Source organism: Falco cherrug, chromosome 6 (genome assembly GCF_023634085.1).
Source record: "Falco cherrug isolate bFalChe1 chromosome 6, bFalChe1.pri, whole genome shotgun sequence".
Taxonomy (NCBI): Eukaryota; Metazoa; Chordata; class Aves; order Falconiformes; family Falconidae; genus Falco; species Falco cherrug.
The window spans coordinates 65,979,245-65,992,407 of NC_073702.1; the positions used below are offsets into that span (position 1 = coordinate 65,979,245).

Consider the following 13,163-nt stretch of genomic DNA (forward strand, 5'->3'; position numbering starts at 1 on the left):
AGATTAAGTTGACCAAACTGAAGTACAGCTTATTTTTTAGAAGTATCAGCCTCCTTTCAATCACAAGGTTAGCAGAAACCGCGAGGATTCGACATCTGGCATTCAGAGAGGGACGTTCTTACCTCCACGAGCAGCAGGGTTGCCCCAGAGTGCACCAAGTCCAGCTGGAACTGCTGCAGCCTGGGGCTCCTGCGGGAGACGGGCAAGAAGCAGACGCTGGCTGTGCAGCATCTCACAGCACTTGCTGACACTGCACTCGGTAGGCCGTGGTGGAAGGGAACCCCAGCGAGGGAGTCAGTGTTGCCTAACGGAGAGGCAAGGCAGCCTCTCAGCTCTTCCTGAGCTTTACACATCAACACCACAGTTTCTCCCAGATTTTGACTGAGACAGCTCATCAGCAACCAGCTACCAAGTGTCAGCTCTCCCTTTGAAGATACCTTCTCCTTCAAAAGCAGTGATCCATCCGCCCGTGAAAGGGGTTGTGTGTTGTGACGTATCAACTAATTTTCAGCACTGACAGGTAGATTCAAAAAAAATTTACAGTGAACTGCTGGTGTTTAACCAAACTTATGACACATCTTCTTTCCCAAAGCTATTTAGACGCCCAAAGCAAAAGGACTTGAGAAGACTTGAATCCTACTTCACCCTGAGGCAAATGGGAGGTCTCTTCATTGAGGCAGTCAAATGTCTTAAATGCATATTACAAAGTGCTAACAAGCTGTCAAATATGGGAAACAAAAATCTGTGATTATGAACCTAAATAAGAATTTAGTTGGATTTTCGTTTTATATCATATCACTACTAACCTGTAGGATCTGAAAAACTGAAGGAGTGAAGGAAAATGTAAAAATTATAATCATTAGGAAAAACAGACTTTCTGTAGTATTTACCTTTGTGAAGGCACCATGGCATATTTTTCCTACTCCAATATTTCCATTTTAATGAAATTGAAATGAAATGGTGTATATAACAACTGCTATTGGATTCTAACATTTTCTTAATTTGCAAAACATCAGAGAAGATTGCTTCTACCCTTTAACTGACACAGCTTATTAACAATATTTGTTTTTTAACACTATGGACATTTAAAAACAGGACTCCTACAAATGCAAAAGTAACTCACTCTTTTTCTGTACGATGAAGTCACAGATCTCATGATACTGGGAAAGATTGCCAAATACTCTGACAGCCTCCACAACTCCATCCATATTGTTGCTCATTAACAGCTTTAAAAGCACTATTGGTTTGAAAAGAAATGAAATAAAAACAATTACTTGTATATCGCAAACGTGTTTGGCTTTCTACCAATAAATATCAGAACTGCAAGCAGCAACAGCAATAAATGTAATAAATGGGAACAGTCATCTATCTGTCTGGTTGCAGTGAAGGGGTGAGCTGACGGCAGAACAAAGGCTAAATTGTGTAGAGCTTTGAAGATGAGACAAAGAGCTCCAATATGGGGCTAAATGCAAAGGAACAAATGAGGAGTTATGAAGATAGCCTAAGCGCAGTTGTAATAATGGGAGCTGATTTTGATATACAGTTTTGAGTGGGCTCATATGAAAATCCAGGAAGGCAAAGAAGAAAAAAATGTTGTAATATATAAGAGAATTGATATACATAGATCCTGAACAGATGGTCTTACCGTAGGATGTCAGAAAATAATTTTTTAGGAGACATTAGCTCTATTTTTTCCTCAGTGCTGCTATAAGAAATACACAGATTTTCTCTGAACAGCTTCTTAACATTGCCCCTGGTCTGAAGCATTTACTTTCTTGCTGCTTTCCTGCTTAGCAGTTTCACATATGATTAGCGTGTAACTTCAGCCTGCAGAATGAGACCTTCAGCATTTCCTAGGAAGAGCTACCATCATCTAGGGTTTTGGTGCACAGCAAAGAGGCAATGTTACAGAAGCTATATTTATAAGTCTTGTGCGAGTATGAAGTGAACCACTGAAATCAGTCCATCAAATAAAGGACGCAAATCAGTCAACCCTTAATCCTTCTACCACAAAAAAGTGAGAGAAAAAAATACAGGGAAGAGGTTGGCTTCCTTCCCATTACTTCAGTCTTTGAGTGTTGCAATACTGAACATGCCTTGGACTTGTCTTAAAGAGACATGTGAAATGATTATTTTTTGCCTTTGGGATCCACCAGTTGTACCAAACAGCAAGTATTCTCAAAATGTCTCCCGAAGGAGGAAGCCTGCTGGTCTTCCATCGAAAGCTTTTCTCTCTCCTCAATACAAGCAGAGGAAAGGTGATGGGACTGGTTTCCACATACTAACAATAAAAACATGAGAGGGCGAGCGAATGGGACAGGCAGAGAAGTCATTTGTTTCCACATTCTCCGACTAGCAATAAGAGACATCTGGCTTATGGGTGATGAAATGGCTCGTGACAGAACAGCAGAACTGTTACCTAGAGAGAAAATGATGTCTGCCAGTCAGGGCACTAGGTCAACTGCCAGAATATTTTTTCCTACTCCTCATTCTACCTGTTGTGCAAACTTCAGGCTCCATCTCTCCCCCACGTCTTGTCTATTTAGAAAGAAAGGTATGCAAGACATAGACACTCTACCGTTTGTATAACACCAACACTATGAGTCCCAGAGCTCAGATGCAGTTCCCATACATCATTAAAATATGATTTGTCCATACTGTCAGAGGGGAGAGAATCACACAACTCCTGTACTGCCAATGGATTTATAAGCCCAAAACAGACGTAAATCAGATTTTGCAGGTTTAGAAGGTACTAAGAAGAAAAAAACTCTTACCATATTCTGATTAGAAGTAAAAAGTAACTTGATTATCTTGGCTCAGGCATATGGATTTTGAACAAGTCTAGCAAAAATTGCTAAACAGAAAAAAATATGACAAAATCCTTTGGGGAGGAAAAGAAGGGGTTTTGTCAATAACCTAACTATTTTCACACAAGTCACAGAATTATGTTCTAAAAGAATAAGAAATTATGGGAAGAATTTAGCCCCATGAACTTTATACTCTTGCAATATGACACCACAAAACACTACCAGTGTCTTTTTTTCTATAGTGTCAAAACATTTCCACTTTCAAAAAGCCATACAAGAAGTACTAGTTTAAAAGTCCTTACTTTCAGCAATGTGTAGCTTCTTGTCTTGGACAGCAGAACTCTTCACTTTGTAGTAGGATAAATTGTTGATTGTTGTTGCAGCATTGATTACCAACTCCTCACAGTCATCAACTGATTTGTATTCTGAGAGTAAAAAATGCCACAAACATGCATATGTAGATACACACACGCACATGAGTCTAACTTAGCAGTGCATTGTATCTCAGAAGCAAACTGAATCATAGCTTACATGGCCACTGTTACAGACAGCTATTCTGTTTTTCAGTAACGTGGCAGAAGCTAACAGGCACAGCTGATCCAAAAATGGCAATACAAAGTCACTCTTTCCAACTCTTCATCTACAGAAATCATTGTGACTCAGGCAACATAGTTTAAAATCTAGTTAGTTAAAAGACATTTTACAGATCCTATTTGCTGATTTAAGATGGAACTGAGTAGAATCCACATGCAGAAATAGGCCTGTGTGATAGACACAGAGGACCAAGGAGCTATACTAAAATGTCAGGTACCATGAAAAATAAACCAAAACAAACCCAAAAAAATACTCCTTCAACAATATTTGAAAGAGTCTCTCTCAGAGTTCCTGACAGAATGTTAACCAGTGTAAAATTACAGCAGTAAGTCAGAGTTGTGTATGCCAATTTATCTGAAGTTTCTGGCCTCAGAAACCAAGAGTAAAGAAAGTAACGAGGGGTTAGTTCATAGACAGAGAGAACATTTTGTAGTAAACTAACTGATAGAGTGATCAAGAAAAGGGGAGTGTGACAGAGAGAAGTTTGGAGGCTCAAAAGCGCTTACACAATGATTAAGACAGTTCCAACCCTGGAAGCTCCCACAGGGCCTTAAGACAGAACGGATGAAGTTATGAGTCTGCCTTCTCTAATTCCCCATGGCTGGTGGGTAAGACTAGTAAACCAGCATATAATCAGGTTGATTGTCTTTACTTAATATTTAATGTTCGCGTCACACACTAAAATATACTGAGTTCTTTGAGAGGTATCTTGTCGCTGCTAAACTCTTTACAGGGAGAACAGACTGCCCAGTCCTAGCTTGTAATCAGATTTACAAAGGGATCAGTAAGTGGTAAAGGAAGAGCAGTCCTAAGCCTCTGTCTGGATGGAAAGGGACACTCTCCCACCTGAAACAGATACAGGTTGAAACTGAAAAAGAAGGAAAAATAACAGGAATTTTTTTGAGAAAGCTTAAAGTTATGGGTGCAGGGAACGAAAAGAGTACTTAATCCAGGACAGTCACAAAATCTCCAAACCTTAAAACAAACCCCACCACCAAACACATCTGTTGCACCTGATAATAGACTTCCCTTATATAAGAACTTTCAGTGAGATGTATTTAAAGTAAAATTTGTTTTCTTATCCTTAATGACCGTATCTGCAAATCTGATCACAGAATTAAACACTTCTACAACATCTTTCCCCAGACACTGAAAAGTCAGTACCAAAGCAGCAATGCTTCCACTGGCTCAAACAGGCGTTCCACATAAACCAGTTCATGAATATCAGTAGATTGACTTTGTTATTTTAGCAAAGGAACTGATTTAGTTATGGCTCAACCTAGATAAGAAGGTCAAGCAGAAGAATCCTAAAGTCTCCTTACAGACTGAACAAATGCAACAAACACAACATAGATTTTATTACCTAGTACCGTAACAAGTAATTCTACAACACGATGGGCAGCTGCCAGAGCTGCTCCTATGCCGGGATGAATAGAGAGATTGGCCAACACTCTTATCAGTTTTATCAGAACATCTTCTGCTTCTGAAGGATGTTTTGGGTGGTTTTTTCCTTCCTCTCCTCCTTCACAGTACCATTTCTGTGTGTTCAAATCAAGTTTATAGTAGGTTTGGAATAACGATATCAAGGTGTCAACACTTCCTTTTTCTTTAAAAAATTGCTCACGGGCCTGGTCATTCTTTGCTGTTAAGTTACCAAGAACGAAGATGATACGGATAACCAAATCCTGCAATGAAACAGAAAAATTATATTACATGGAGAACATCAGAAGCTATTGGCTGCTTAAAAAGAAGATAATACTTAACTTGCTTCACAATTCAGTTAATAGCGGGTCCAGAACAACTGAAGGAATGCCAAATACAGCATCTAGAAATAATTTTTATGCTATTTTTCATAATCCTGTTTACAGAAGAAATAAAAAGCATCTGACAGAACTAGCATAGCGCTGGGGTAATTACTAATGGCATATACTCAGTATAGGTCATCTATTTTTAACAAGCCCACAGTAATCTTAAAACATCTTAAAACGGCACTTTATATAACTAGAATAATCATATGTGCCAGATCTTACCAATCTTTCAAGTAAGCAAGTGTCAGCTGTGGTGGCCAAAATTACTCATTGTAGAGGTTAAACTGCTTCCCCTTTATTTGTTACTGTTAAATCCATGTTAGCTCTTACTCATTTCTTTGTTAAGTACAATTGCTTACAGATGAATTGTTTATTCTAAAGTTTTACCCGAAATGTAACCTAAATTGATCAGCCTGTTCTTCCTCAGTTCCTCCTCTTTCTTCTAAAGACAGGTGCCCTACAACCTTGCAATCGTACATAACTTTTCCTAGAATCCTAGAGACATTACCCCTTCCGACCTTTTGTAAGCACCAAAGGGTAAATTTCATCAGGCCTAACGGGTTTGAAGATACTTAAATCTTCTGCAGCTCATTTGTTAGTGATAAAAGAACTCAGGCTGAAGTAGAGATTAATCATCTGATCACAGTTAACACTTTCAGAAAAAAGCAAAAAACGGCATTCCACACTTCAGTATTCACAGTGGCACCTGTCAATAATTCTCATTATCTGAGCACTGCAGCAATTAGTTCCTTATTGTCTTCTCACAATTAACGTAGTATGGAAAGTTTTATTGTTTCTTTTTATGTCCCTTTCTAGTTGCATCTCATTTTGTGCTTTGTTTTTTCCTGATTTCGATTTGATGTGCTTGCTACCCTCTTATCATTGCTAAATGAGACCTACTTTCTATTTTTCTATGGTATCTTAACATAAATCTTATGATTTAACCAAGTTGCTCTCTTAAAACACTTTTTATATCCTTCTGTGGGATACAGAATTATACCCCTGTCGTTTCATTCATATTGAGAAGTAGCTTTCTTTTTCTTGGCAAGACTAATGGATCCTAATTGAATGTCATTCACCGACATCCCCATCTTTTTTTTACCCACCTGTACGGAAGAAGAAAAAAAAAAAATTCCTAAAGCCTGAACTAACCCAGGTATAAACGAATTAAAACATTTGCCTCTGTCACTTGCATCAAAACCTACTCATTTCCAGGAAGAAAAGTCCACAGCTCTATCTTAACAGTACATGTAAAGTAACAGCATTTCCTCAAGTACAGCACAGCCATCTACCCTTAGCTGCTAAACTGCTGTACTTGCACTAACCTAGAATTTTGTTAAACAATTTACATGCTGTTTTTCTTCAAATATAGTAATTATAATCTCAGCTCTGCTAATCCTCCCTGGCATTAACATAATTTAACCAGGCAGAATCCAACTTGTTAAAGTCCATGCACTAATACTGAAGGAAAAAAAGACGTATAAGCAGTGAATCCTTCTTTCATATATGCCTTCATCAGTTAAGTTTCAGGTCTTAAGCCTCTGCCACAAGACATCGGCAATACCATCCTCTTTGGGTCAAGAAGATGAATGCTATCCCTGAATAAGAGAAGCAGGCAGTCTCCCAAGTGAGGAATAGGTTCTTGTATCCATGTATTTAATACGATCACTCTGTAGGACCCACTTCCACTTCTTTTTACCTAGGCTCCATATTTTTGCTGGCATCTAATGTCATCAAGACAGATTTTTATGAATATTCTTATGGACTAACCACTAAGAGCTTTCTTTCACCTTTGCTGACACAACCCCCAATTCACAAAGTCTGCAAGAATTAGAAGCAAACAACTGATGAATCAGAAAAGAGAACTGAAAAAAAGCAGGCAGTCTCGTTTGACTCGTTTATATTGACTTTCTAATTTTGGTCAAAACAGTATCAGCCCAGCAACAGCTCTACCCAATCAGCCACCAGACAAACAGGTACGGTACAGCAATCAACTGATATTTTGAGCAGAGTGATCTCAACTGTGCTTTCCACCTACAGGCTAGCAAAACAACCTTATAAAACACTTCTTTTTAGCTAAGCACATCCGGTTTTAATAGCACATTACCAAAGTTACATTATCTTCCAGTGAAAATTTAACTAGCAGAGTGAAAGAGAAAGGCTGGTACAGCTTCTCCTGAGTAGTATAATACTCAAGGTTTTGTATTATTTTTGGTTATATTTTTTTAAAATGCTTACGGGGTAAGCACTGCAAGAGTAAGAAACATGAGCTTAGAAGTGCTGTGTGAAGAGAAATACATGTAAAGATGAATGGCATTTTGAAACTGCTTACAAGACTAAACCTGTACAAGGCCCACGAGCCTTTCTGTACATAACAAAAAAATCAGTTTAACAAATGAGATTATTATGCATTTCCAAATGTTTGGACTGTCAACTGCATATGGAATTTCAGACATTTTGGCACACTTACAGAAAATTTAAATTATCAGATAAATTTATATCATATGGAGGGTTTACCATGTATGACACTAAAGCCAAATTAGATTAAAGACAGGAATTACACCAAAGTTATTTCATCTTTTTATAACTAGACACTCATGTGAGACATGCTGTCCAGAGAGTGTACCCAAACCTGATTGGAAGATTATATATGAAACCACACAGCTTCACTTACATAAACAAAGAAGAAACTTATCAAGAAAAGCTTGAGAAAGAGAACTGGTTTTTTTCTTTGCTTCCAATCTGTGAAGGCACTGTGATATTTTTGTTTTTAAAGCAGTAATGGCACCACATGTTCCATCAGCATTTAACTTATTTTTCTGACAACAGGAACATACACATTCAATCACTGATATGAAAGATTTCTTTGCTTATCTACTTCTAGAAATCTTTTCCTTGCACAGCCCTTAGTAACAAAGGTACCCAATGTACTTGCTGAGTCACAGAACTTGACAGCAGTTTATCTTGGCAATCAAAGTGTACCTGCCTTTCAGTGTAAAGCTTGATGAACAGCGGTTCAAATAGTACAGGTTTACTTATCAGTAGAAAAGGAAAGCCAATTAGGTCAGTAATTTTTAACTGAGATGAGATAAATAAGGGAGGGAAGTCCCTTCTAGAATTGTACATGTTGGCCAAGTACCTGTTGTTAGTCTGTTTGGTATCTGGACCCTCAGAAGGGGAGGGGTAGTATGAAACAAAAATTCAGATGCCAGCAGCTGAGCTCCTATTGAATCTCCAGCTATAAATGAAATGTGCTTTCCATGTTATACAAACTTCAATGGAGGCAGTCAAAATTCTATCACCTGCCTAGCAGTATGAACTGCTGCTCATTCAAATCTAACTTACGCTTTGTTTCCAAATTTGTATTTCTGCTTTGTTATGTACCTATGTGGGAGTTTTCTTTGCAAGGTCTGATAGTCTACTTATGGACAAAATAACAGCAGCTATGCCACCCCAGAGCTAATCTCTTCCAAACACAGTAAGGATTTATCTTGAAGTGATATTCTGACTGTTAAAATTCCTGGTCAAACCCAGAAATAACAACTGATCCAAAATTAAACTTAAAGAAGAAAAAAGGAGGAGTGGTGGGGTGGGGTGTAGAATAGCCTGGAAGTCTCAAAAGCAAATGAAGAAGTTCTTGACTGAGGGACCTGAAAAGAGAGGAGCTTTGCCACAGTGAAAGCAGGGAGTACTTTTGTCAGTAAAGAGGGAACCTCCTTTCCCACAAATATGAATGCATTTGAGGAAAAGGAAAGGCCAGCAGAAGAATGTAGTTATATGTCTGTGTAACGCACGCCACAGGGCCCTACCTAGTAATTTCTACACTCCAAAATGTGATCTGTTTAAGTAAACTTTTCAGAAAAGGGTTCATTTGCACTTAGTGACTTTTAGCAATGAAGAACTCATGTCCTTAGGTTGGTCTGTTGACATCAAGAGATCTGGGAAAGGTAATAAAGAAAAGCAAGCACATTGTCACCAGAACAATATTTGATGAAAAGCAGTGTACGCTCTCTAACAAAAAACATTTCAGAAATGACTAATTGAAAAAAAAGTTGAAAGCCATATCCCCCATGATATTGCTCCCATGATTACTGATCCCTCTGGTTAAAATCTTTATTCTTGATGCCAAAACGGCACAGAGTAACTGCTCAGAGACCAATTATGTCTTTAAGCAGCAAAGGTATTTATTTCGTGCAACACTGGGGAGCTAGCCAATTCGCACCGGACAAACCAGCTCTGAAGTTTTCAGTGAAAAGTTAGGTGTTTTATACAGTTTTCATGAGAGGTTACACAACATCTTTACGTACATACTCATTTGATTTTGATACCTATTCATTCCACTCACAATAGGTGGGATCTAGGTGGAGTAGACCCTTCAATTTTCTTTGTTCAATGATTTCCTGACTTGATGGTCTCCTCATCTCCTTCAGGTGCCCACCTTATCCCTTCTAATTATTCAGAGTACATTCAGTGGAACCTTTTCTAATTATTCAGAGTACCTTCCTTTCTCAACACAAACAGAGCATCACCCAGAGCATTGTACCAAACTCATCCTGACTAATCTTTTTAAGACCTTGTTCTGTTTCATTCTTATTACTAGTTTGAATTTGTACAGCTTCAGCCACTATTTCTTATCTCTTTTTTCCTAGATTAAAGGATGGTCTAATAACAGAAATGTCTTCCTTGTGCAGATTCTATTAATAAGCAACTTGCTAATGGTCTGACCCTTGTCATTGCTAAATTAATTTACTTAATCTTGGGGTATTTTTGAACTCTAATCATTCCTTTAGCTCTTTTCAGAGCTGTTCCCAAGATTTCAGCATATTTTGTAGAAATTAATACCAAAACCTAAGACAAAATATTTTAGTGAATGTCTGTCACATCAAGGAGTAATATTTTCTTATTATTATTTGATATTCTAATGTTTACCTATCTACTAATTACATTCATTCTCTTGTATCTGATACAACAGAACAGGTTTCCATATGATATGTGACAATGAAGGCTAGTTCACTACGAACTCCGAGCTCTACGTTCCTGATTGTTCACAGAGTACATATCACATACTCGGCACTGTCCTCATTTTTGCTTTTTCTTTCAGACAAAAAAAAAAAAAAGAAAGAAAGAAAAAATCACAACCAAAGTATTAGGAAGATGCAAATACACTTTCAGCTCAGCATAATGTCAGAAATCATACTGTAGGGAAATGGTGACTTTCTGAAGTTATTCAGATTTATCAGCAGGGAGATTCCTTCAAAGCCACCAGAAAATTTAACCTAAAATGGATACTTTCTTCTTGAAAAATATGTTAATTCAGAGAGAATGAATGATCAGAATATGCATATGCACACACCAAACATAGGACAAATATCTTACATTTTTTTTCTTTAATAGTCAATTATCATATCCTCTTCATAGATTTTTCTTAAATTGTCTAAGACACTGTTATAATGTTGGGCTAGAGGGAGGAGGAATATAACTGAAAATACGTATTTGTGAATGTAAGAGGAAAGAGCTACATTATCTATGCAAGTTCTTCAAAGGGTAACCTTGACAAGCATTTCAGCAGAACTGGTGGCATAAACAGCACCCACTCTCCTTTCCATCCACAATTTGGTTCCTCTCCCCATATTGTTTCCTCAGTATTTGTGAACAAGAAACTATTTGTGTGGTTATTCAACAAACTAGACTGGAAAGCAATGCAGGTGACAACCCAGCAAAGGACTGGGGTTCTTTTTTTCAGTTTTAAAGTTACTGGAAGCCAGGTCAGTTCTGTGACATGATGTATCACGCTGTCACACCAACAGCTGTCCTCAGCCCAAATGAGTGATGGCACAGAGGGGAAAAGTGAGTAAACGAAACACAAAGAACACTGAACGCCAACACTGATGACCATTTCTTCGGAGGCAAGGTATCGATACAGAAACACAGCACCACCCCCACCACCCCCAATAAAAATAATCTTAAATTTTTTGGTATCTCATAGGACTATGATGTCACTGAGCAGAGCATCAATACTACTCTCAAAGCATTTAAGAGGCAAGCATGGATATCTGAACTAAACATAGCTGCAGCATTAGACTCTGCTGTTAAGAGCCTGTGGTTGCTTTGGGTATTACATGACTTACGTTAAATGACTGACTGAAACATACAGATAGTGGGCTCCTGGGAGCTCATCACAGAATTCTCCACATGCCAGGCAAAAAAACAGGAAGGTCAGTCACTGCATGCAGATAAGCTTTTGCCTAATAAACCAAGCCAGAAACAAAGTGGAGAAATTCTCTGCATTTACAGGCCCCGTCTGTGACAACCTTCCCCACTGCAGCAATACTAGGCACAAAAAGGACATTCAACAGCCCGGAAATGTGGGCTCCCTTGGAGGGAAACAAGAAAAAGTCTCACAAGTAGCAGCCTGCTTTCTCACAGAAGACTATAAACTGACTGGGGACCCAGTACCTAGTAGATGCATTTGGGAAGAAAGCTGGGCAGATTCAGGAACAGTGAACCCAATAAATGCGGACGTATCCTTAGAGAGGATGACAAGCCAGCATCAGTCTATTCTTCATTTAATAAATTGTTTCTGACAACTGACTGTTAAGTCAAACAGATAAAGCAGCACACAAATCATAACTGTAAATTAGTGCAGTTCTACTAGCTGATGCAAGAGATGCAAAAATAATAACAAATCTTTTCAAACACATCAGGACCAGAAAGTCTGCCAGAATCTGGAGAACTAGTTGATGACCAGGATAAAACAGGAGCATTCAAAGAAGAAAATGTCACTGCAGAGAAGCTAAATGAGTTCTTTGCATTGATTCATGCCCACTATGAAAGTGACTGGGGAGGTCTCAACGCTACAGCCTTCTCTGGGAAAGACCCATCAGAGGATCTGTCCAAAACTGAAGTAATTGCAAACAACTTGAAAGAACAAACTGGCAAAGCAAACAGTAACAAATCACCAGGACTGGATAATCACTGCAGAGTTCTAAAAACTAATTAATTAAATCGCTTAATTACTAACAGTGATATGCAACTTCTCTAAACTGCCTTGATGCCTAAGGACTGGAAGGGTAACAAACATGAAAAGGATCCAAGTGAGATTCAAGTCTGGTGTCTGTAGCAGATAAATTAGAAGGGACCACAAAAAAGTAACAATAGCATCAGTGGACAGTTGGATAAGTGCAAGGAGCTTTAGAACTACTAAGTTCTGACTTACCCAATTCTTAAGTGGATTTGAAGGGATCAACAAACATGCATAAAGACAACCCATCTGATACCACCCATGTGGCTTTCCAGGAGACCTTTGACAAAGTCACTCACTAAAATCCTAGTGAAAATAAGCTGTCATGCTAAGTCATGCTGTAAGGGAGAATGTCCTGGTATAGAAAAATGATTACAGAAGGAAATCTGGAAAACAGCAGCTCCTGCAGTGGTGGAAGATGACCGGTGGAAGTCTATATGGTTCTGTGCTGGGACCTGTTGTGTTCAACTTATCCATAAACAACACGGAAAAGTGGGTGACAGCAGTGATAGGCAAGAGTTTGCTGATGACACAAACATATTCAAAGTAGCAAAGATGAAGGCTGAAGAGCAGAAGAAGGACTGGTAGTCAGCTGGTCATAAAATAGCAGAAGAAATTTAAATGCAGATAAACATAAAATGACGTGTGTAGAAAAACACAGAACAGACATACCTTCAGGTATAAAACTACAGCCTTTGAACCAACCTGGAGAGCAATCTTGGGGTTAACAACAGATTCCTCATGAGGGTTTAATGCTCACAGGAGGTCAAGAAAGCAAATAAAATATTGGGAATTATTGGGAAATAAACTTACGCAGGCATGCAAATCTACCATATGGCCCCATCTTAATTGCCAGCATGTTCTGGTTTCCTCATCTCAAAAAAAAAATACAGGAATAAGGATTGTAAAAAGTTCTGAGAAAAACAACATGGA

The 13,163-nt window shown here is 38.4% G+C and overlaps 1 protein-coding gene across 4 annotated transcripts in view; it reads right to left on the reverse strand.

The window, feature by feature from the left end:
- Positions 1–13,163, reverse strand: part of ARMC2 (armadillo repeat containing 2) — a 67,976-nt gene that overhangs the window by 8,364 nt on the left and 46,449 nt on the right. For all 4 annotated transcript variants that reach the window (XM_055713299.1, XM_055713301.1, XM_055713300.1 and 1 more), the window contains 3 exons: positions 4,765–5,086; positions 3,110–3,232; positions 1,124–1,237 (listed from right to left, as the gene is read on the reverse strand). In XM_055713299.1, the coding sequence (XP_055569274.1) occupies positions 1,124–1,237; positions 3,110–3,232; positions 4,765–5,086 (559 nt within the window). The remainder of the gene's footprint in view (positions 1–1,123; positions 1,238–3,109; positions 3,233–4,764; positions 5,087–13,163) is intronic.